The following is a 24,010-nucleotide window of genomic DNA, read 5'->3' as shown; positions in this document are numbered from 1 at the left end:
CCCGCTCCGTGGGACCTGGTTCACCTCGTGCTCCCAGCAGCCCGTGGGAAGGGGCCTCGGGGCAGACGGGGTGTGCTGAGATGTCCACCCGGGAGCACCACAGCCATCGGGCCACCGTGGGGGCGAGCGGGACAGTGGCCGCAATGTCCGCTCTGCAACGGGCTGGTGCCCACCTCGGCTCTGCCCTCAGGGTGGCGCCCTCCTCGTCATCAGGGATTTCAGGCAGAGGGTACGGTGATGTCACAAACCCTGTCACTGCCCCTCACAACAAGGCTGTACCGGGTCCAGACATGCGCCCCTCCCCCAACACGTCCACTACTGTGTTCGTAAAGGACGAAACACAGGGAGCGGGCAGAACTCGGGGCTCAGGTCTGGGCTTCCGTGTCGTTGGCGGATCCCACCCCCGGGCCCTGAGCTCCACTGTCCCCAGGCCTGGGCCGCGCAAGCTTGGCTCAGAGCCTCCACAAAGCCGGAAGGTGGGGTGCCCTGAGTGGGCAGAAAGGGCGAGGGAGGGGTGACAGCCCCGCCCCCACCCGGAGCGGTGCCCTCCCTCCCCGAAGCCGGGACTCGGGGTCACGTCAACCCTTCAGCACCCGGACAGCACCCACGGCAGGACTCAGTGCCAACTCCCCTCCAAGGCCACCTGCTCCTGGACAGGGGGTCAAGAGCCAGGGCTGTGGGGCCCAGGCCCTCCGCCACCTCTGTGTCCCTGCGGCCAGCTGCTCAGCCTCGGCTCGCCCCTGCCCGGCTGTGCGTCAGGAGAGCCAAATGCGCAAAGTGCCCGGAACCGGGTCCTGCGCCGCGGAGACCAGGTTCACTGTGTCACCAAGGCCCCTCGGCCACCGTGTGAGCCACCCACAGGCCAGATGTCTGAGAAGGACAGTTCTCTCCAGTCTCTGTGAACCCTGTGGCCTCAGAGATGGAGGGACATCTGGTCTCTGCCATGGTCTCACCTGTGACTCCCCAATCCGGGTGAGGGTCCAGGCGCATGCCCAGCACGAGGGGTCCTGGGTCCGAGGCCCCACCTCCTGGTCCCTGCCCGCATGCGCGGTGCTGGGCTCCAGCATCAGGCAGGTTTGGGTGCAGGGCTCCTGGTGGCGGGGAGCCCCGGGGATGCCCCGCCAGGACCTCCCCCGCCCCCACCTCCAGGACACAACTGTCACCCTCAGTTCCTCAGTTCGAGGAACCAGACCCAGAAGGAGAAGTGGTCTCGAGGGCTATTTTCAGCCCCCGGATGTAAACTTCCTCCAAAGCAAGGGAGCACACAGCAGAAAAACACAACTGATGAGTCGGTCCTTCCCACTCGGCACGCGGGTCCCACAGGAAGTCCTGTCAGGGATGGGGAGCCGCCCCCCTCGCAGACAAGACAGGGTCTGAGGGTCGAGCGACCACTCAAGACCACCGGGAGAGGGACCCCTCGGACCTGCTCCCTGCACCAGGCTGCACAAGGCTGGGTCAGGCGCTCCAAGCCCCACCGTGGCCACCAGACCTTCCCACCCCAGGATCCCTTTGCCTCCTCCGGGGCAGACCCAGGTCGACAACCCTCAGGAGCTGGCCCCTTCCCAGACCGTCCACCCTGTCTCCAGGGGTGAGGGGGTCTCTCCATCCCTCCTATCAGCCCCATGCAGCGGGCACCTTCCCCGCGGAGCCCCGGAAATGCAGAGTCCTCTGGGGTCTCTATGGAAACCGAACCCAACCCCGCTCGGCCGAGGTGTGGCTGCAGGTGTGTGGCGGATGAAGGCGGTGTTCTCTCTGCCACGACCTTCCTGCTTAGACCCCCTTCCCGTGGTCCCAGAGACCTCCCTGCCTGCCTGCACCCCTCTGACCTCACGTGGCTGCATGTTTTGCCCCCAGAGGTATGAGGGACCCACCATGGACCCCTGGCCAGCTTCAGCCCCTGAGACCTCCCTGTGCATGGCTGAGGCCTCCCTCCCTGGGACCTCACCTGGCTCAGGGCAGGAGGGGAGGAGCTCAGGATCCAAGGAGGCCGCCCCAGGGCCAGAGCCTGTGCCCGCCGAGCCCCTGCAGACCCAGGACGGCCTGGGGCAGTTCAGCCAGGACAGTGGCCCCTGGATCAGCCATCACTGCGGACAGCCAGCGTTCCCAGGAAGGGTGTGGGGCCTGCGGGGAGTTTGGCTTGGACCCCAGGCCTGTGTGTTTGCGGACACGAGACCGGGGGCCAAGGGAGGTGTCCCGTCCCCCACCGACCTGCGCTGCACGTTGTAACTGCCTGCTTCCCGCTGGGCGAAGCCCGGCTCATGCCTCCGCTATCTCGTGACCTCAGACGTTGGAAAACAACCGAAACGTCCAGCCTGAAGCATGACGTCCACCCAGTGCTGTCCGCTGTTCCCGGCACAGCCCAGTTCTCCCAGAGCCCCAGCACCTTCCCTGTCGGGGCTGGTGCGGCGGGCTGTCCCTGGGGGTGAGGGCGGGGCGCTCGGCCGCCTGCACCCGGAGCTGCGTGGGCTCCTCCGACCGGGCTGAGGCCCTTTGCATTCGGAAAGGGGCGTTTTCCCAGGACAGCCGGGTTCCCTCAGACGCTCACAGCCTGGCAGCTGCGGCCGCAGGAATGAGGCAGCTCAACGGGCTGCCCTGCGCCCGGCCCGGGCCCAGCGGAACCCTCACGGGGTCCCGTCAACCTCACAAGGGGGAACCGAGGCTCCGGGAGCCCGAGGCCCCAGGCCAGGGTCCACTCGGGCCCTCCGTCCTGCTGGTGGCAGGAGGTGGCAGGCAGCCCCTGGGCAGGGGCCAGGCATGACCCTAGCCTGGGAGCGAGGGGCTGGCGGGGAGCCCTCAGCCTCCGGCCGGCCTTCCTCACCCCACAGTTCCCGGCACCCGCCATGTTGACCAGCTCGGATTTGCTTCTTTCTTTTTTTAATTTTCCTTTGTTGATTTTAGAGAGAGGAAGGGAGAGATGGAAACATGGATGAGAGAGAACATCGACTGGCTGCCTCCTGCACGCCCCCCACTGGGAATCGGGCCCACAACCTGGGCCTGTGCCCTGACCGGGAATCAAACCGGCGACCTCTCGGTGCAGGGTTGATGCTCGGCCGCGGAGCCACACCGCCGACCGGCTCTGATGTTCTGTCCTCTGCTGTGCTGAGGCCTGGGCTCGCTGCCCGGGCGGGACTCCCTCCAGGGTGACCCATGCCTGCAGACAAGACCCCTGCCCGGGCCGCTGGGCAGACACAAACCAGCCCAAGCAGAACCCTCGCCCTCTGACTCCCTGGGTGGTCCTCCTGGCGTGCGCGGGCCGGTCACCCAGGGCAGGCCCCAGACCACCAGGGACAACCCTGCCCCCAGAGCCCCTGAAGCTGTTCCAACCAGCCCACTCCAAGCCTGCTCACCCGCCTGCACCAGCCCTTCCCAGGATGGGCTCCTGCCCACACCGCCCTCCCTCGGCCTCCGTCCAGCTCCCCCTGGGGGCCCGTGACACTGGTCTTCTCACAGGCAGGCCCGCTGCGGGGCGTGGAGCTGGGACACCCCGCTGCCAGGGCGTGGGGCACCTCCTCTCGTCCCCACCCCCATCTCGCCTGGGGGGCTGGGCACCTCCTCTCGTCCCCACCCCCATCTCGCCTGGGGGGCTGGGCACCTCCTCTCGTCCCCAAGCCCATCTCTCCTGGGGGGCTGGGCACCTCCTCTCGTCCTCACCCCCATCTCTCCTGGGGGGGGCTGGGCACCTCCTCTCGTCCTCACCCCCATCTCTCCTGGGGGGCTGGGCACCTCCTCTCGTCCCCACCCCCATCTCTCCTGGGGGGGCTGGGCACCTCCTCTCGTCCTCACCCCCATCTCTCCTGGGGGGGCTGGGCACCTCCTCTCGTCCCCACCCCCATCTCTCCTGGGGGAGGCTGGGCACCTCCTCTCGTCCCCACCCCCATCTCGCCTGGGGGCCTGGGTAACCTACTGACCCCACTCTGGGTGGATTTTGAGCTCGGATGGGACGATGGCCGAGGAAACCAGTGGACAGGGGTTCACACCAGGACCTCATGTACCCGCCTGTCCTGTTCACGTCTCCTCAGTCCCCCAAACCTGTGCTCCCCACTGGGTCCCCATGACACCCCCAAGGTGTGAGAAAACTGCTGCCCACACCCACAGACTGGGAACTCAGGGCCCGAGTGGCACATGGACCTGCCCGAGGCCACGGAGCTGGACGTAGGCCGGTCTCGGGGACACGGCCCTCCTGTGGGTCACAGGGGTGCACCACCAGCCCGCCCCGTGTGCGGCCGTCACCCACCCCGGAGGCAGCTCGGACACCTCTGCGGAAGCACAGGAAGGATGGCCCGGCTGGAGCCCTCGTCGCGCCCGGGGGTTGGCCCGGCCCCCACGCGCTGGTCCCGCTCCCCCGTGGGCAGGAGGGCTGAGACACCAGCTCAGCGTGAGACAGAGCGACCTAGGGCGGCTGCAGCCAAGGACACGCACACCCACGTCCCCCGTTCTGAAGGCTGCAGGTCTGAAATCAAGGGGGGGCCTGTGCTCCCCGTGAGAGCTCTGGGGGAGGCTCCTCCGGCTCCTCCGGCCTCTGGGGCTCCCGGCGCCCCTGGGCTTGTGACCACATTCCTCCATCCTCTGTCCCCATCCTCGCATGGGCGCCTGTCAGCGAGTCCCCCGCTCCTTTCTCTCAGGAGGACACTCGTCCCAGGTGTCGGGCCCTCCTGGGAACCCCGAGATGATTGCATCTCAGAACCCTCACTTCCTCCTGCAAAGACCTTTCTCCCCACCCTCCCAGGTCCAGGGGCCCACACAGCCCACGGGACACATCACACCGGTGCTCACGGCCGGCGTTGCGGCCCACACCCCAGAGCGATGCTTCTCTCGAGGTGCTGAGAGCCTGGTGGGCAGGAGGCCCGGGCATGGCAGTGGGGGGCAGCAGGGGCGCCCCCAGCACGCTGCGGGATCCCGGGGCGCCGGCAGGAGGAGCGGGCATGGCAGTGGGGGGCAGCAGGGGCGCCCCCAGCACGCTGCGGGATCCCGGGCGTGGGCAGGAGGCCCGGGCATGGCAGTGGGGGGCAGCAGGGGCGCCCCCGGCACGCCGCGGGATCCCGGGGCGCGGGCAGGAGGAGCGGGCGCCGGGCCTGGACACGCAGGCCGTTCGCCTTCTTAGGCCAAGGGCGGGACCCTCAGCCGCAGCCTGGAGTCGGGTTGTGCCCAAGGACCCTCGCTCTGTGGCCACTTGTTGAAGTGAGACAGATGAGGACAGCCGGCACCTCTAGGACATCATTTCTCCTTTGGGGCGCTGACGAGCTCTGGGGTCCCGGACGGGAACCCCTCATCGGAGACGGGGCAGGGTACGGAGCTCTGCAGATGAAGTCGGGAGAAGCCCACGGGGCCCGTGGACACCGGGACGCGGGGGTCAGGCAGGCTGGCAGGTGGACGGGAGGGGGAGGTGGTCTTGGATAGGGCGTGTCAACCTCTGCAGACCACCCACCGCAGCACCGACCCGGGACCCCTCCTGGGACCCAGCCCCAGCCAGGCGCCGAGTGTCCATGAATGGACCGTCCAAGGAGGGGGGCCTGAGGCCCAGAGGGGTCAGTCCTGCCCACAGCCCCGGCTCACACACATCCCCACAGCAAACCAAGGGCCCGGAGCGAGGGACACGCAGGGGAACCACCGGGGTGGTGGCCCAGCCCGCGAACTGGGGGACCTGCTCACTCCTGAACCTGGAGTCCAGGGTGCTGGGGGGAGGGAAGGGCCAGCCCACACCGGGGCAGCCCGTCTGAGCTCCTCCCATTTCCAGGGAACTGGCCCGTTGCCCACGGTCCAACCAGCTGGCTCAGGGGACACGAGAGGATTTAAGGCCCGGGAGGTGCCTGCAGCCGCCCCAGCCGGTCAGGCAGCCACCCCGCAGCAGGCGACAAGGCTCGGCCCCTCCGCCCGGACCATCTGCTCCGGCCAGGAGCAGCCCTGCACCCCAGGTCAGCTCTGGCACCCCTGAGGCAGTCTGGCTTCCATGGGGAAGGACATCTCGGGACGGGAGTGGGCATGGGGGACGCTGGCTGAGGGGCAGTTTTAAAGCCAGGGCTCTGGGTCCTTCTCTGGGACAGGGCAGGTGCCACCCGAGACCTCTGATGGCCATCTCCCCACCCACCCCTCACCGCCTCCGAGGGCAGACCCTCCACCTTCCCCAGAAGCCTAGGAGTCTCGTCAGCTTCCTCCGGGTACCCGGGGAAAACGGAGGCCCAGAGAGGGGAGGGCAGCAGAGGCCAGCACGGCCCACTGGGCCCCGAGAGAGGCCCACTGTGCGCCCAGCGGCCAGGCCGAGGGGGCACGGCGCCCCCCCCCGAGAAAGGCGCCAGTGAGGACCCTTGGGGTGCTTTCCGGGCCGGGTGCTCAGGGCCCAATGTGCAGTCCAGGGCCTCACAGGGGGGGCCCAGGTAAATGGGAGGGGGCAAGGGTGCTCAGTGGGGGCGCAGCGGCAGAGGTGGCCAGGGGTCCCCTGTGTGTATCAGGTGGGCTCTGTCTGTCTGTCTCCCACTCTCCATCTCTATGTCTGTCTCTCTCTATCTCTGTCTCTCTCTGTCTCTGTCTCTCTGTCTTTGTCTCTGTCTCTCTGTTTCTCTCTCTCTGTCTCTCTGTTTCTCTCTCTCTGTCTCTATCTCTGTCTCTCTCTGTCTCTGTCTCTCTGTCTTTGTCTCTGTCTGTCTCTCTCTATCTCTGTCTCTCTCTGTCTCTCTGTCTTTGTCTCTGTCTCTCTGTCTCTGTCTCTGTCTCTCTCTGTCTCTGTCTCTCTCTGTCTCTGTCTCTCTGTCTTTGTCTCTGTCTCTCTATCTCTGTCTCTCTCTGTCTCTGTCTCTCTTTGTCTCTCTGTCTCTCTCTGTCTGTGTCTGTCTCTTGGTCACCCTCATTGGCCCCCCCACACCCCTGGCGTCAGCACCAAAGTCCTGATGGCCCCTCAGCTGAGAACAAGGAGCGGTGTAGGCCCGGGGGAGGGGCTCAGGAAAGGCGGGGGCTGCGGAGACCCCTGCGCTGCCCCAGCCCGACGCCTTGTGGCCAGTTGTCTCTCCTGGAAGGACGTCAGGCCTCCAGCCTGGACTGGAACCAGGCCCTGGGCCTCTCCCAGGCGGCCGAGAGCAAGCACTTCTGTCAGACCTTCCCCCAGAGCACCCCGGGGCCCTGCGACCTGTCCCCAAAGCACCCACACCTGCAGGGTCGCTGCTGGAGGAGGGAGGGGGCCCATACGTGTGGTCCCCATGGGTGTCCCTCTTGCCTGCAGAGCTGCCCGTCCACCAACCTCCGCCCGGGGCCCATGAACCTTTGGTGCGCGGGGGGCACCCACCTGGTCAGTCATGGTCTCCGAGCACTGAGCACACTGTGCCGGGCGCTCCCCTTACTGCTGCCCGGGGGGGCTGCAGGGCCAGGAAGTCCCGGGACGTGTGGTCTCAGGGAGGACCCCCTGCGAGGCGGGGGACCACCCTGCCTTCCCGGGAGGTGGACGGACAGTGCCAGCAGCTCTGTGGCTTCCTTCCAGGCCCCTCCCGACGGCCGGCCGGCACGATGTTCGGGCTGTGGAGAACCTTCACCAGGGTGCTTTTCTACCTCACTCTGGCCGTGGGCCTCGGGGGCCTGGTGGGGAACGGGCTGGTGCTCTGGCACCTGGGCTGGCACATCAAGAAGGGCCCGTTCTCCGTCTACGTCCTGCACCTGGCGGCCGCCGACTTCCTGTTCCTCGGCTGCCAGGTGGCCTTCGCCATCGTCCAGGCCGCCCTGGGCTCCCAGAACACCCTCTACTTCGTGGTCACCTTCCTGGGCTTTGCCGCGGGGCTCTGGCTGCTGGCGGCCTTCAGCCTGGACCTCTGCGCGTCTGAGGTCTTCCCCACCTGCCACGGGAGCTGGCGCCCCAGACACGCGTCGGGCGTCGTGTGCGGCCTGCTGTGGGCGCTGAGCCTGCCGGCCGTGCTGGTGCCCGCCGACGCCTGCGGGCTGCTGCGCGGCGGCCTGCACCCGGGCGCCTGCCTGCGCTACCACGCGGCCAGCATCGCCTGGCTGCTGGCCGGGGCGTGCGGGGCCTGCGGCGCCGGGCTCGTCCTCTTCCTCTGGGTGGCCTGCTGCTCCCGGCGCCCGCGGCCCCGCTTCTACGGCGCCGCGCTGGGCTCCCTGCTGCTGCTCCTGTTCTGCGGCCTGCCCCTCGTCCTCTACTGGAGCCTGCGGCCCCTCCTGGACTTCCTGCTGCCCGTGTTCCCGCCGCTGGCCGCCCTCCTGGCCGGCGTGCACGCCAGCGCCAAGCCGCTCATCTACTTCTCGGCCGGCCGGCAGCCCGGACGCCGGCAGCCGCTGCGCGCCGTCCTCCGGAGGGCCCTGGGGGCCGAGGGCCGGCCGGGCGCTGGGGGGCTGGCCCTGCCCATGAGTGCCGTGTAGGGTCCCGGCCGCCCAGCCCCCACCCTCGCCGAGCGCTCCCCAGACCGGGGGGACCCTCCCCCAGCTCACTTGCTCAGGGGCAGTGACAGCCCTGGTCCTGACCTCCCTGGGGAGCCTTTGGAGGACCAGGGAAGCACGAGGGAGCCTCCAGGATAGGGGAGACGTGAAGAGAGGTGACCTGAAGCCCACACGGGGGCTGTCCCTGTACGGCACACACTAAGGTAAAGGGTTGTAGAGGACCCTGCCCTGCCTCACCGCAGGTCCCAGGACCCCAGGTGGCTGCAACCAGGGCCTTCCCGGGCAGTCTTCTCAGTGGCCGCCAGGTGGCGCTGCTTCCCCACCAAACGCACCTCAAAGGGGTTTCACTGCCGAAGGGCCGGAGGTGCCCTGCCTTCCAGCTCCACACACACCCCCACCCCCCACCCCGACCAGCTGTCCTGGACACCCTGCTGCCTGGAGGAGGTTCTTGCCCAGCTCTCGCTCCCAACATCCCCTCTTCCCGGAACCCTTTGCTCGTCCTCCCCCAGACCCCTGCCCGGCCCCGCAAGCCGCCTCCCTCAGCGGGCGTTGGCCCCGGGGCTTTCCCTCTGGAGAAGGAGCTGCACGGAGAGCTGGAACTGGAGCCATGCTCTTTGGCTTTAAGAAAAACACAGTTCACGGTCATTGTCAAGACCTCCAAACCCTCCTGAAAAGAGAAATCACCGCCCATCCAGTGAGGCTCAGTGGATTGACCACTGTCCCATGGACTGAGAGGTCCCGGTTCAATTCTCGGTCAGGGCACGTGCCTGGGTTGCGGGCTCGATCCCCAGTAGGGGGCGTGCGGGAGGCGGCATGCCCATGTTCTCGCTCATCAGTGTTCTCTCTCATCAATGTTTCTATCTCTCTGTTCCTCTCTCTAACAGTAATAAAGAAAAGAATTTTTTTAAAGAAAGAAGAGACTCTAAGCCGGTCAACACGGCGGGTGCTGGGAAATGCAGGCCCAGTGAGCTGGGCCTGAGGCTGAGGGCTCCCCACCCCGGCCCCTCTCACATCAATGTGTCTATCTCTTTCTCCCTTCCACTCTCTCTAAAAAAATCAGTTCAAAGTACATTTTTAAAAAAAAAAAAAAAAAAGAAATCGCCAAAACTCTTTGGACCCAGAAGGGGGAGACATTTTGGGTGTAGAACCTCCTGGTTGTAGGGTCGGGGATTTGGTGGATGAACAAAACGTAACCTTGAGGTGTGCATCCTCAGGGCCTGGCCAGCCCAGGACCAAAGTATCCCTGAGAACAGACAAGGTCTGCATGATGGGGTGAAACACTGCCCCGAAAGCGCCAGTGGGGTTTATGGCCCAAGTAGGAGTGTGTGTGTTCTGTGTCTCTGCTGAGAACAGCGGCGGCTGCTGGAACAGGAGGGATGCTGGGCTTGGCTGAAGGGTCAGCAGAGACGCGATCTCCAGGACTTAATTACCTAAAACACCATGTAACCTGGGGAACAGCTAAGAGAATAAATCGGGCTGCGTCAGAGATCAGGAGCATTTGCTCCCTTGCGATGCTCCCCCTCACTCCAAGCCTTGTCTGCTTGCAGTTCGTTGCATTGCGACAACCCCATCGGGCTGAGAGTCGGCATCTGGTCATGTTTACAAATGTCCATGTGTGCCCATGGGGACAGGCGAGGACAGGCAGCTGACAGTGTCTGGGGTGTGTGATCAGTAGACCTGTCCAGACAGATGAGGAGTTCGGTGACATCTGGCCTCAGAACCCACTGCTGGGGTGTGGGGGTGCCAGCCTGAGCCCAAACCCACTGGCAAGTGTCCCTGGCCCTGGAGACGTGCATGGCCGGCTGGAGGGACGGGCTGTCACGGGGCTGGGCTCCCACCCTGCTGGCACCCCGAGCTGGGTGATCTCTAGCACGTCACCCAACAGCTCGGAGCAGCCTTTGCAGAAGGAGGTAGAGATGCGTGTCCTTCCTGGATCCCGCAGTGGGAGGGGGCGAGCGTGGCCCGGCGCTGTGGGCCAACAGACACCTCTCCCGTCTGGTCTCGGGGCAGCGCTCCCCGTGCCAGCCTGCCCTGACTCAGCACACCCTCCCACCTGCCTGCGGGGGCCTTGCTCTTCACACCTCCTGCCCAGCATGGGGCTCTGCCCTCGTCTCTGTCCTGTCACAGCAGGAGCCTCCTGGCGGGCGGGGACATGTTCCCAGCACCTCGGGTGTACAGGGAGACGGCCGAAATTGAGTGCCACTGAATGGAGTCTGACCAGGCTGGTCCTGGGTTCTGGAACCTTGACCTGGAGCCCGAGCAGGATGTGGGGCATCGCCACCACCACCGTCACCATCATCATCATCACCACCATCATCACCATCACCACCATCATCATCATCACCATCATCACCATCATCATCACCATCATCACCATCATCACCATCATCATCACCACCATCACCATCATCACCATCATCATCACCACCACTGTCACCATCACCATCATCATCACCATCACCATCATCATCATCATCACCATCATCACCATCATCATCACCACCATCACCATCATCACCATCATCATCACCACCATCACCATCATCATCACCACCACCACCATCACCACCATCATCACCACCACCACCATCATCATCACCATCATCAACACCACCATCATCACCACCACCACCATCACCATCATCATCACCACCACCATCACCACCATCATCACCACCACCACCATCATCAACACCACCATCATCACCACCACCATCACCACCGCCACCATCATCACCATCATCATCACCATCACCATCATCATCATCATCACCATCATCACCACCATCATCACCACCACCACCATCTCCATCATCATCACCACCATCATCATCCCCATCCTCATCACCATCACCATCACCATCATCATCACCATCACCACCATCATCATCACCATCATCATCATCAGAGTGCTGCCAACCCAGGCCCCTCAACCCCCCTACGCCAACAAACATCATGAGTGCCAACACCCTGCTGGGCACTGGGCAACTCTAGTGGGCATTGGGGGCCCTGCTCAGCCAGAGAGCCCACCAGACACGGCCATGTCCGGCCGGAGGTCAGCACCTGGTGCCCCGCAAGCCTGCAGACAAACCCGCTGGTGTTCACAGGGCTCCGTCCTTCGGTAGCTGCCAGCACCTAGCAGTTGGGAAATGTCACTGCAAGCCTCCCGGCACGGCCGCCTGGCCACAGGGGAGGGTGGAGGGGCTGTCCGCTGTCACCCTGAGCCCGGCGGCTCCTTGCCTCATCACACGGCCGTTTTCTGGAATGAAGAGGAAAGGGAACGGGTTCATGTGCTCCTTTCTCTGTTTTGAAAAGCCGAGGAAAACCCAGGGGGGCCATATTTTCAGGAAAATGGGGAGAGCTCGGTGTTCAGTGGATGTCATCAATGTCCCTTCATGTTTAATACGTCACTGAATTCCCCTGCAAATGTAAGAACTCAGGCCACCCTGACTGGGCCCCTTCATTCTGCAGGTGGAGAAGCTGAGGCCCCAGCAGGGTGGATGCCAGGCCTCCTCTGACGGGTGTGAGTATATCTGGGATGCTGGGGCCATGTGCCCTGGGGCGTCTCAGCCCTGACTTCCCTGCAGCCCCCAGACAAGCCAGGCCCTCCGGCGGCAGGTGACCTGGGGCAGGGCTAATGACCTGGCAGAGCTGGCCTGCAGGAGGAGGGGAGGCAGCTTTGGAGATGATTATTTGGTGGCTCCCGGTGCGGAGCCAGGCCCCAGTCTTCAGAGAGACCAGGGAGCCCGGAGCAGACAGAGGCAGAGGTCCCCCTGCAGCGGGCAAGGCCACCTCCTCATCTACTGGCAGGGGGAGGGCCAGCCCCTCACAGGGCAGCCTTTCTGGGGCAGATCTCAGGACAAGGGTATTGCCTGCTCCAAAAGTTTGCCTCCACTGCCCCTCACAGGGTCTGAAACTTCGCCGCTAGCATCACACTCCAGGTGGGGTGGGATGAATGGATTCACCATGAAGGGCGGGACGTGGCAGCGTGGAGGTGGGCTCCTGAGCTGCTACCGGCCACGAAGGGCTAGAGCAGCTTTTCCAAGGTTAAATGTGGCTCCAGCTGCAACACTGAGAGGAGCGGGGACCCCTCAGGCCTCTAGGAACCCAGGGTCCGTGATGCTGCCTCATGCCAGGTGCCTGGCACAGCACCCCTTTCTGTTGTTCTGTTATATTATCATTATTAACACTATCACCATAACCATCACCATCACCACCACCATCACCATCACCACCACCATCACCATCACCACCATCACCATCACCACCATCATCACCACCATCACCATCACCACCACCATCACCATCATCACCATCACCACCACCATCACCACCATCATCATCACCATCATCACCATCATCATCACCATCACCATCATCATCACCATCACCAACATCATCATCACCACCATCATCACCACCATCACCATCACCACCACCATCACCATCATCACCATCACCACCACCATCACCACCATCATCATCACCATCATCACCATCATCATCACCATCACCATCATCATCACCATCACCAACATTATCATCACCACCATCATCACCATCATCACCATCACCACCACCATCACCACCATCATCATCACCATCATCACCATCATCATCACCATCACCATCATCATCACCATCACCAACATTATCATCACCACCATCATCACCACCATCACCATCACCACCACCATCACCACCATCACCACCACCATCACCACCATCACCATCACCACCACCACCACCACCACCACCATCACCACCACCACCACCACCATCATCACCATCACCATCATCACCATCATCACCATCACCATCATCACCACCATCATCACCACCACCACCACCACCATCACCATCACCACCACCATCACCATCACCACCATCACCACCACCACCACCATCACTACCATCACCACCACCACCACCACCATCATCACCATCACCATCATCACCATCATCACCATCACCATCATCACCACCATCATCACCATCACCACCACCACCATCATCACCACCACCACCATCACCATCATCACCATTCCTGCTCCCCAAGGCATCCCCAACTCCTTGCCAAAGATGAAAACGGAGGGAGGAAGAGAGCCACCCACACCTCCACACTGCACATCTCAACTCACTGAGTGCCCTGAACCCACCTCCACGTGCGTCGGCCCCCTCCCTGGCCCCCTGCACACATGCAGCCTCCTTCCCTGACCTCAGAAGTCTCTAAATCTGACCCTGACACCAGCCTCCTCAGCAGGTCTACTCACCTGTTGGCTAGCTCAGGTGAGGTGCGGGTCATGAACTGTGTTTCCAACTTAGTACTCCCCGAATTGGCCGGGACTGCTAGGCGCTCAGTAAAAGCTGATTGGGGTGGGGGAGAGCAAGGGAGGGCAGGGAAGAGGAGACCATGGACCCATTCTCATGAGGCTGGGTAAACTGGGGTGCAAAGAGGCCGAGGGGCCTGCCCAGCGGGCGGGAGATGTGGCGACAAAGCCCTGCCGTGGACCTTCGAGATTTCCTGCCTCCTCCTCGACGCGGTGAGTCGGGCAAGGGAGCGGCCCAAGCGCCATGCTTACAAGAACACGCAGAGCCCCCCAGCCCCCCCAAACCCCAGTCCTGAATGCTGCGGCCTGGGGGCCAGTCGGGGCCAGCGGTGAAGCTGAGTATGTTAGGGAGAGACGGGCACCTGGGAGGCAGAGACACCCACCCCAGGAACAGGGACAGCATGGCTAACACAGTGTCCCCTGCCACCACAGGGGTCACCTGTGCAGCTCTGAGCCCAGGCTCCCCAGAAAGAGGTGTCAGCTGTCACCCTGCCAGGCTGCTGGCATCTCCCACCCCGGGGCAGGGCTGGGCAGGGAAAGGCGGGCAGAGCAGGGATGAGCAAGACTGAGCTGGGCTGGGCTGGGCTGGGGGGGAGCTGGGCCCCCAAGACAGTGGGGGTGACAGTAGCCTACGGGAAGACCAGCCGAACCCTTGCACCCACCGATTTGCTCTGTGAGCTCAGCCCGTCGCCCCCCTCTCTGGGCCTCAGGCTCTGCCTCAACTCCCCCTGGAGGGAGAGGCCACAGGTCATGGGGCGCCCTGTCTGGTGGGTCTTCTTGGTGTTTATTTCTCACTGTGACCCTAAGCACACCTGCCCACGGGAGGCAGGCGCCCCAGGAAGTTAGGTAACACCCAGTGTGCAGGGACCGCGGCTGCGTCTGACCAGATCTGGGTGCCCGGAGGAGGCGGGGCGGCTGCGGGGCTGGTCCTGCTGGGCAGCGGAAGGGGCGCTGCAGGCTCAGGAGAAGTGGAGGAGCGCTCGGGGGAGGGGGAGCAGCTGTGCGTCCAGCCGGGACACGGGGCACACGGGGCACCAGCTCCTCCACACCCCGGGAGTGCCCTGCAGCTTCCCTCGCTGCACAGCCCACTCGCACCTGCCGGTGGCCTCACCCAGCGACCCTGGGACTCCCCCCTCGCAGCCAGCCCCGGAGCTGCAGGGTCCCCACCAGAACAGCGTCCTCTGGGCTGCTGGAGCGGCTCTGGCTGAGCGGACCACTGAGCGGTCACAGCCCACCTGGTGGCGGAGCTGAGCAGAGCCTGGGAGGACCAGCCTGGAGGAGGGAGCCGAGCGGTGCCCCCATGCCTTGCTGTGTGGTGAGTGCCACCCGCCTGGGGAGGGGGCTCTGCTGGCCCCGCAGGAGGGCCGCACTGCAGCGGTGGTGGGCGCTGGGGACGCTGGCGCGGGCGCTGGAACCTCGTGGGGAGGACGCTGGGGAGCGGCAGGCGGCAGGAGCCAAGTTTTCTGCTGACTTCTTCCAAGTTCCTCACAGGCTGGCACACTGGCTGAATGGCCCGGTCTGCCCGCTGGGCCCCAGGGATGCCCAGCTGCAAAGCTGAGTGGGCAGCAGGCCCCGGGCAGCGCGCAGACCCCACGGGGCCGTGGTGCATTGCGCCCACAGCTCTGCCCGTCCCTCCTCCGGAGCAGCTCTGGGCAGCGCCACCTTGAGGAGCCACCGAGGTCCTCCGGCGGAGGGGAAGCCAGACGGGCAGTAGCTTCAGGACTTTGAAGCAGCCGGTGTCCCTTTCAGGGTCTGAAGCACCTTCTCACCTTCACCAGCGCCTGGGGATCTACGTCCTTTTGCTCACAACAATTTCCTTTAAAGAGAAACAGACTTGAAACGGGGTATTTATCAGTGCTGGCTTAGCGCACCGCAGAAGGGAGGGAGAGCCAAGCTGAGAGGTGCCAGGCCTCGGGGCAGACGGCATCCAGCCCGACGCCCAGGGGCAGGCCCCTCAGGCCTGAGATCTTGGGGGAGCTGACCTTTGGCCCAGGGTTCAGGATCCTGGTATCACTGGGGAGCAGCTCTTTGGACTGAAGCTCTGGAGAAAGGAAGCTGCCCCCCCTCCCGCCGGGTTTAGAGACTCCTGCAGGGCACTCAGGGCAGTGGGGGGCTGTGGGTCCGGGCACTGGGGAAGGGCAGGTGCCGGAGCTGATCTGTCTTTGGGTGCATTCCTCACTTTCCCCAGATTCTACCTCTTCCTATGACAAGGGGGATTTAAACGCCCCGGAGTTGTGACAGTTAAATAGAACCCCATCCCGGATGGCGCCTCACCAGCCTGTGCTCAGCAGGTCCTCTGCCCCCGGGCACCCAGCCCCCACGGTGCTGTCTCCGCTGGTACTGATGTAACGCGCTTGTTCAGGGACACAGGAGAGGGAGGTTCTCACGGGGCAGCAGCCAGCCCAGGACCCCCATGGACCTGCGGGTCAGGCAGCTGACTGTCCGGGGCCTGCTCAGAGGGGGCAGGGTGAGGGTCACGTCCCCAGCCGTCCCCGTGCTCCTGGACCGGTGCTTCGTGTCTCCCTGCCTCCCTTCGCCCGTCTGTGAAATGGGATAGAGGTACCGACCATCGCGCCCCCTCGCCGTCCCTGTGAGAATTACACAGGCTCCGGAGTGTGGGGTGCCTGCCCGGCACTCCGGGACACCACGCTGAGTGTTGGCTGTTGTCACCGGGCATGTGGCGATGTTAGTGGGCCTTCCGTTAATTCTAATGTTGTGTTTCTCACTCATTTTTGAGAGCCAGCAAGTGTAGCCTCAGGTGAGTAGGTGGCCCTGGGAGGCCGGTTGGCACAGGTCACGGTGCCCACAGGCCAGGCAGAGAGAAGCCACTGGGTTCGGGGTGCATGGACCCACAGTGCGCAGTCGAGGGCTCTGTGGGTGCCTGGCGCCTGACTGTCCCCCGGGTGGCCCCCCAGGCTCTGCAGCAGCCAGCCCTGGGGCTCTCACCCTGCAGGTGGCGCCCTGCCCAGAGGCCAGCAGGGGAAGCACTAGGGGCAGCACGGGGAGTCAGCTGTGCTCGGCACCCGGCAGGAGCCCCGCAGGAGCCCTGGGCTGGGCCGAGGCTCCCAGGAGACTCTCTGTGCTGGTCTGGAGGCTGGATGCCACCCGCTGCTCCCCAGGGACCCGGCTTCCGTTCCTGGACATCACTGGGCCTCTGGCCGGCTCTGGCCTGGGCTGGCTGGACGAAGTGAAGAGAGGAATACTAATGGGCGGAGGGGAGTCAGACAGCAGATCCTCGGGGCTTGTCCCGTAGCCAGGGAAGGAGCCAGCCCAGGACCCTCAGGGGGGAAGGTCCCTGGGTCCGTCCAGGCTCCTCCCAGCGGCCCGGGTGCTGGCTGTCCCTGAGGGAGGGCCCGCAGGGCCACGGGGCCCTCCAGAGCTGGGCTGGAGCCTCTGGCCGGTGAGCCTCAGTCTCTGCTGGCAACTCCACACCTCGGCGGCCGGTTGAGTCAGGAGCCCACATATTCTGGGTGGCAGTCCTCAGCTGGCACGTAACTCACCCTTGTCACACACACGGTGGTCTTCTGACCCCTGTCCACCCACCCGGGAGCCCGTGGACCGTGGGGGACTGCCTCCTCACGCCCATGTCCAGCCCAACATCCAGCTGTCCCGACAAGGGGCTGCTTGGAGACCCCTCCCCCGGCCCAGTCCCCAGTGCCCCACGGCGAGGCCCGGCCTTCCTGAGGGCACAGCGGCTCAGGCGCCCCAAGCTTGGGAGCCAATGGGGGGGCTCTCAGCTCACTCTCCGGGTCCACCTGCCCTTGGATGGCCCCGTCCTGGGCCTGAGCTCCAGCGGCCCCCACGCACTGGCCAGGGAGGCCTCGGGCACAGAACTCAGAGCCTCCTGTCCAAGCCTGGGGGCCACCCCGGCCGCTCTCTCAGGCGCCCGGTCGCCCACTGTAGCCACGGGCCCGCGTCCTTGCCAGGTGTGTGAAGGAGAGAAAGCCAGGTTGGTGCAGTCTCCTGGCACAGATGGGGCCTGTCAGCTGCTTCAAATTACAGCTCACCTCCGTCTCCTCCGTCTCCTCCGTCTCCTCCGCGCGGACCCTTTCTCTGCCCTGTGGGTTCTCCGCAGTGTCCAGAGGGCAGACAGGAGGGGCGGCCTCCCCCAGAGAAGGTTCCCCGCTCCTCCGAAGCCCCGTCCCTTACTGAGCCTGCCAGCCAGGGCTGTGCCCAGAGCTCCAGCGGGAGGCCCTCGGTGCCAGGCCTGAGACAAGGGCTTCCCGTGGGTGCTGGGACTGGGCACGTGGCTGAGCCGCCTTTGCGCCCGCGACCCCAAGCGTCGGGGAAGGAGGACTGGAGAGCGTGAGTGCCACCCAGCCTGGAGGTGCTCACGGTCCAGCCCGATCACCCGCAGAGGGAGCTGGGAGGAGGGGAAGCAGGGCCCGGCAGGAAGCTGCCAGGAGGCCTCCCCGGAGGAGGAGGTGGAGAGATCCTGGGCCCCCAAGGCCAGGCTGGATCCCCCGCCGGTGAGCCCTCCACCCAGCCCCTTTCCTCTCCCTGATGTCATGCCTGGGACATCTGTCCCTATCTCCAGGATGGAGAAGGGCCTCCTTTGGTTTGGCCAATCATTTCCCGACCTCAGTGCCCTGCGGACACCTGTCACCACCAGTGAGCCCACCTAGGACCCTCATCAGAGCGCTGGGAGGCCCCCTCTTCCCACCTGCACAGTGGGTATGCCTGGTTCCCAGGGCTGCTGTAGCCAAGCTCTGCAGAGGGCCAGGCATTTACTCTCCCAGGCTGGAGGCCGGAAGTCCGAGATGGAGGTGTGGGCAGGGCCGGCTCCTGCCCAGGCCGTGAGGAGAATGTGTTCCAGGCCCCGGCTCTGCTGGTCCTTGGCTCGTGGAGATGCAACACCGTGGTTCTGGCCAGCTGGGCAGATGCACCAGGGGGCGTGATGGTGTTTCCTGCTTCCCCACTTCTCCTCGGAGCAACTCCCTGTCTGCCCAGCAGGGGTCACTGTGGGGTAAGGGTTTGCTGAACGGCCACTGGAGGATTCTGTCCCAAGTCATCCTCTGGCCGCACAGGGAACAGGTGGGCAGGAGAAGCCCATGGGGGGAGAGCCAGAGGTACCTGTGTCCACAGTGTGACCACTGTGAGTGATGAATTAGTGCAGATCGCTCTGAGGGACCAGGGCCACCCCGACCAGTGGGGTGAGCAGACACCTCCTGACCAGGCACAGGACCCTGCTGTCCACAGGCTAAAGCCCTGGACAAACTGTGTTATTAAAACCTCCGTTTACAGGGGGGAGGCTGAGGCTCAGAAAGGTTACACAACCTGCTGTGCCGTTGCTAGACGGGAGTCTCAGGGCTTCGGGTGAATCATCCCCACCTTTCTCCACCCCCGTGCTCCAGTTACTTCGAGGGAGCACAGGGTTATCACTCTTAGACCAAGATGATTACGGTTTTGTTTCCCGAGAAGAGTGCAAAGCTTCTTAATGGATGACTCACAATATGCCAGCAGCAATCACTCACACCCTAGTATAAATTAGCAGCAATCACTCACACCCTAGCATAAATTAGCAGGGAAGCACTGTTATGACCCATTCACAGCAGAATAGGGTGCAGAGCAGTGGGTATCCAGGGGCCATTGAGCACAAACAGAGAACCTTGTTCTGGGTCTCAGGGAGCTCTCCAAGAAAGGGGGGACACTACACCAAGAGAGCCCCATAGGCAGCAAAAGGTCAGGCAGCCCTGTAGAAAGAGGGGGGTCCACCCTCAACCCCGCTCACCATGGGACCAGGGAGCACCTAGCAGGCATGCCAAATGGGCCACCTGGTTCTGACCTACGCATCCCCAGACCCCTCTCTCTGGAGGGGCCTGGCCCTGGGCCAGCCTGGAGGGGCAGCAGAGACCGAGGGGCAGGGAGGGTACTGCAGAGAAACCAGCACCCTCACAGACACATGAACCCCCAGGCCTGCCAAGGAGGCTGGTGCTCAGGACTGGGGTGGGGGTGCCCTGTGGCAAAGTGCCCTTTGTGCCAGGAGAGTGGCCACCTAACCTCAGGCGGGAGAGCAGCAGTTCCCATGCCCCCCCCTTCAGGCTCACCAAGGCCCCTAACGACGCACCCCTCTGCCCGGAACGCCCCAGCCCAGAGGTGCCAGGCCCCCCTGCACTGCACACTGGCCCCCGCCAGAGGTGACCATTCAGTGCGTCCCAGAGGCCGCCTGAGTGTGACACTGCGATGCACCGAACCAGAAGCTGATGTGAGACAGCAGCTGGCTTCCACACTCACGTCCCGCCGGCACTAGGAAGACTCGAGAAATTAAAACCATGCCCCTCCTGCCACTAGAGGAAATATGGTTGGTTTTCATGAACAATGTGTTTCCTGTGTCCCTGTCATGGGTTCATCCGTTGCCCTGGCTGGCTGTCACCAGACCGAGAGGACAGCCCCCAGCAAAGGTGCCAGCCCTGTGCTCAGGCAAAGCCCTGATTGCCCGCTGCGCCCTCTGTCACTGAGGGCAGGGGCGGCTGGAGGCTCAGGGACAGGAAGGGGCAGCGCCTGCCCCGATCAGCTCTCGCCGTGGGACCCTGAGCCTGTGTCCTCAGATGCAGACCCAGAACACAGGCATTTAAACGGGGAAGTTCAGCGTGCAAAGGACCGGCTGGTGTTCCAGGGGGGTGTGCACGCACGGTCCCCGGGGGCACCTGCTGCGGCGGGTGAAGTGCGCCCGTGTCCAAACCCCCGCACCTGCCAACATCACCTTCTGCAGACATGGGGTCCCGAGAATGTGAGGGAGGGAGGTCCAGACGAGGTCATTCGGGGAGTCTTGTGGACTCCGTGTCCCTATAGAAGGAAAGAAAGGGAGATTCGAGCTGCAGAGGGGACATGCCCACCGGACCACAGAGGCAGCCGCTGGAGGGTGTGTCTCCAAGCCAAGGAATGGCGATGGCTGCCGGCACCCCTCCAGCTGAGTCCCTGCTTCTGCGTGTGAGGCTGGTGACCCGGGCGGCGGGCCATCCAGCTGAGCTCCAGGTGGCCCTGCAGGAGCCCGAGGCCAGGAGAAAGGGGCACTGTCCAGCATGTGGGACCCCCGGGCCTTTCTTTGTGACCATGAGGGGTTTCCCAGGCACGTCACCCCACCTCCTGGCGGTGCCCAAGCACTGCGGGCGCTGGCCCGGCACAGGAGGGCCACAGGCAGAGTCCGCTGGCTGCAGCTCCCAGGACTGACCGGGTAGCCCCAGCAGGCGGGAGCTCCGCAGGTGGGTCTGCGTGCTGCCCGGGGCCTCCGCGCCCTTCCAGCCTCCCACAGGGTCCCGCCGGCGAGGCCTGTGAGTGAGCACCTTCCTGTCCTCCCAGGGGGAACAGGGAGGTGGGAGATCTCACCGCGTTGCGTGGTTATTACCACCGAGTGTGTGTGCGTGTGACAGAGAGACAGGGAGACCCAGAGGCAGAGGGACAGAGAGACCGGGAGCCACCTGGCTGCAGGCCTGTGCAGGAAGGCCCAGCTCGGCACCAGCGCCACCCATAGGCCCCACGGAGATTGCAGCTGAATTGCACAGGCTCCCGCAGAGAACAGAAAACAGCCCTTACTCAAGGCTCACACCTGACTTGGTGACGCTCATCACCTCATAGCCTGTCCTTGGGGGAGGGGATGTGTCTGGGGGCACAGTGCCTCTCTGTCCCGCCCCCTCCTGCACCACTGTGGGGGTTGAGGTCACAGGGACCAGGCTGGAGGACAGAGGCTCCCGGCATGCCCAGCCCCCTCCTGGGCCCCGGGCACAGCCCCAGCTTCAGAGCTGGGCCCGCCCTGGTGTTTGGTTCTGCTTCGGCCACTCCCCAGCTGCCAGGCCCGGACGGTCACTTAGCTTCCAGGAGACGGGAGAACGGTGACACGGCCGGGCAGAGGAGGGGACGCAGCAGTCATGCGTGGAGAGTGGGGAACATGGTGCCAGGCACGTAGCAGGCGATCGAAAAGCGCCTCGGCCGTCTTTATGATTAGCTGCTCTGTTCCCGGCCGCCGTGGCGGGGCCCGGGGTCAGCTGGGCCCCACTGCACCGGAGAGGAAGCCCTCGGGGGAAGCCCGGCCAACCCTGGGGTCACCCCACTGCTGCCGAGAGTAACAAGGCCAGAGTCCAGCTAGGAGCGGGGGACCCGGCCTCAGGTCAGCTGCTCCCCGGACCACCTGGGCCTGTCTCCTCGCCTGGGAAACGGGAGAAAGTCTCGCCAGCTTGGAGCAGGCAGACGAGAAGCACAGAAGCACCAGGCACCTCTCCTGCCTCCCTCCCGAGGGGCCTGCGCTCGGCCAGGCCTGGCCTCCCAGTGGCCCCCGCCCCCAGCAGTCCACCCTGGAAATGGGCCCAGGAGTCCGCCCCAGCGGCTACCCCAGCCCGCCCCAGGGAGGCAGCGGGCGGGAGAGGGGCAGGGGCCGCAGGGTTCCACTCGGAGCCTCAGCTTCTTCCTTAACTAGGCGGCAGAGGGGCTGGGGCCCGGCTGGGAGCGAGCCCTCCCCAGAGAGCCTGGCGGCTGCACCCCTGCTCTGAATCTGCTCAATGGAGCCGATCCTGACCCTCCTCAGAGGCCTGTGGGCGGATTGACTGAGTCGGTGCGTCTAGAACCCCTCGGCAGGGATCCTGGGACAGGCTGGGGACCCCACAGTCCCCGTGGGCGCCCCCCGGACCTCGCAGGAGTGTGACCACAGCAGCTGAGTGTCTGTTCTGGAGGCTGGGTCACGCCCCTCACCTCGAGTGGGCAGGCTGGTGAGTGGGGTGGGTGTTAGCCGCATCCTGGCCTCTGCCCACCGGGTGCCAGCACCCCCGCACCCTGTTGAGCACCAAGGGCGTCCCCAGAGTCACCCCCTGTCACCTTGAGAGGGGAGGCAGTCGTTCTCCTGGGGGAAGCAGCCCGACCCCCGCCGGGATTCTGCCAGCTCGGGTCAGGTCCCTGTTCTCCAAGGCTCACTTCGCAAACACAGAGCTGTTTGAACAGTGGCACATTCGGAGCTGAGTGACAAACCAGTCCTCCCAGGGCCTCGGGGGAGCTGGTCTGGTGCCCGTTACAGATGAGGAGACCGAGCACAGAGCTGACACACTTGCCTGAGCCCACACAGCTCCCGGCGGGAAGCCCACCCGTGTGTCCCCAACGCCCGAGAGGTCAGTCCCCTGCTGGCCTATCTCTGAGCTTTTCCACGCTGTCCTGTCCTACGCGGACCCCGACCACCAACCACACCGCCTCCCTGGGACAGGTGCATGCTCGGGGAGACAGGCGAGAGGCTGGAGGGCATCTGACACCTAGTGCCTGGCAGCTGGCATGTCCCTCTCTTCCCACAGGCCATCTAGTGACCCACCCCAGTGAGTGGGTGAAGCCTCGTCCAGACCCCACCCACCCACCCTCTGTCATCCTCTGGGTCCTTCCTGCCCCAACACAACACCAGGCGAGGCGTCCCTCTGACCACTGCCCTCGGGCAGCAGGACCCCACTGTGGCCCTGAGCATCTTGTCTGAGCAGTTCTGCATCCAGAAGCCTCAGAAGGTGACCATGTGAGGGGACCAAGCTGTCCTGGGGTGAACTCAGAGCAGGCCAAGGTGACCATGGAGGGGACCAGGCTGTCCTGGGGTGAGCTCAGAGCAGGCCAAGGTGACCATGGAGGGGACCAGGCTGTCCTGGGGTGAGCTCAGAGCAGGCCAAGGTGACCATGGAGGGGACCAGGCTGTCCTGGGGTGAGCTCAGAGCAGGCCAAGGTGACCGAGTGGGGGACCAGGCTGTGCTGGGGTGAGCTCAGAGCAGGCCAAGGTGACCGAGTGGGGGACCAGGCTGTCCTGGGGTGAGCTCAGAGCAGGCCAAGGTGACCGAGTGGGGGACCAGGCTGTGCTGGGGTGAGCTCAGAGCAGGCCAAGGTGACCGAGTGGGGGACCAGGCTGTCCTGGGGTGAGCTCAGAGCAGGCCAAGGTGACCGAGTGGGGAACCAGGCTGTGCTGGGGTGAGCTCAGAGCAGGCCAAGGTGACCGAGTGGGGGACCAGGCTGACCATGGTGGGAGGAGGGGACCATACTGTCAGAAGGGCAGCTCAGAGCAGGTCACAGCAGCACAGCTACCTCCTTAAGCCCTGGCCCTCTGAGCCCTGGCCCCCCTGATCCCTGAACTCCCTGAGGCCTAGACCCCCTGAGCCCTGGCCCCCTGAGCCCTGGTCCCCCTGAGCCCTAGCCCCCCTGAGCCCTGGTCCCTCTGAGCCCTAGTCCCCCTGAGCCCTAGCCCCCCTGAGCCCTGGTCCCTCTGAGCCCTAGTCCCCCTGAGCCCTGGCCCCCAGAGCCCTGGCCCCCTGAGCCCTGGTCCCTCTGAGCCCTAGTCCCCCTGAGCCCTAGTCCCCCTGAGC

General features: G+C 64.6%; 1 protein-coding gene across 1 annotated transcript; it reads left to right on the top strand.

The window, feature by feature from the left end:
• Positions 1 to 5,836: 5,836 nt before the first annotated feature.
• On the top strand, positions 5,837 to 8,352 carry MRGPRG (MAS related GPR family member G). The gene is made up of 2 exons (XM_036281035.1): positions 5,837 to 5,912; positions 7,466 to 8,352. Exon 2 carries the CDS (start codon positions 7,492 to 7,494, stop codon positions 8,350 to 8,352), a length of 861 nt encoding a protein of 286 aa, XP_036136928.1. The 5' UTR covers positions 5,837 to 5,912; positions 7,466 to 7,491.
• The last annotated feature ends 15,658 nt before the right edge of the window (positions 8,353 to 24,010 follow it).

Source organism: Molossus molossus, unplaced genomic scaffold (genome assembly GCF_014108415.1).
Source record: "Molossus molossus isolate mMolMol1 unplaced genomic scaffold, mMolMol1.p scaffold_m16_p_31, whole genome shotgun sequence".
Classification (NCBI taxonomy): domain Eukaryota; kingdom Metazoa; phylum Chordata; class Mammalia; order Chiroptera; family Molossidae; genus Molossus; species Molossus molossus.
This window is presented reverse-complemented; position numbering and strand designations above follow the sequence as displayed.

What these genes read in the sequence shown, in the direction of transcription:
- MRGPRG (XM_036281035.1), top strand. Translation starts at nt 7,492, where the DNA reads ATGTTCGGGCTGTGGAGAACCTTCACCAGGGTGCTTTTCTACCTCACT.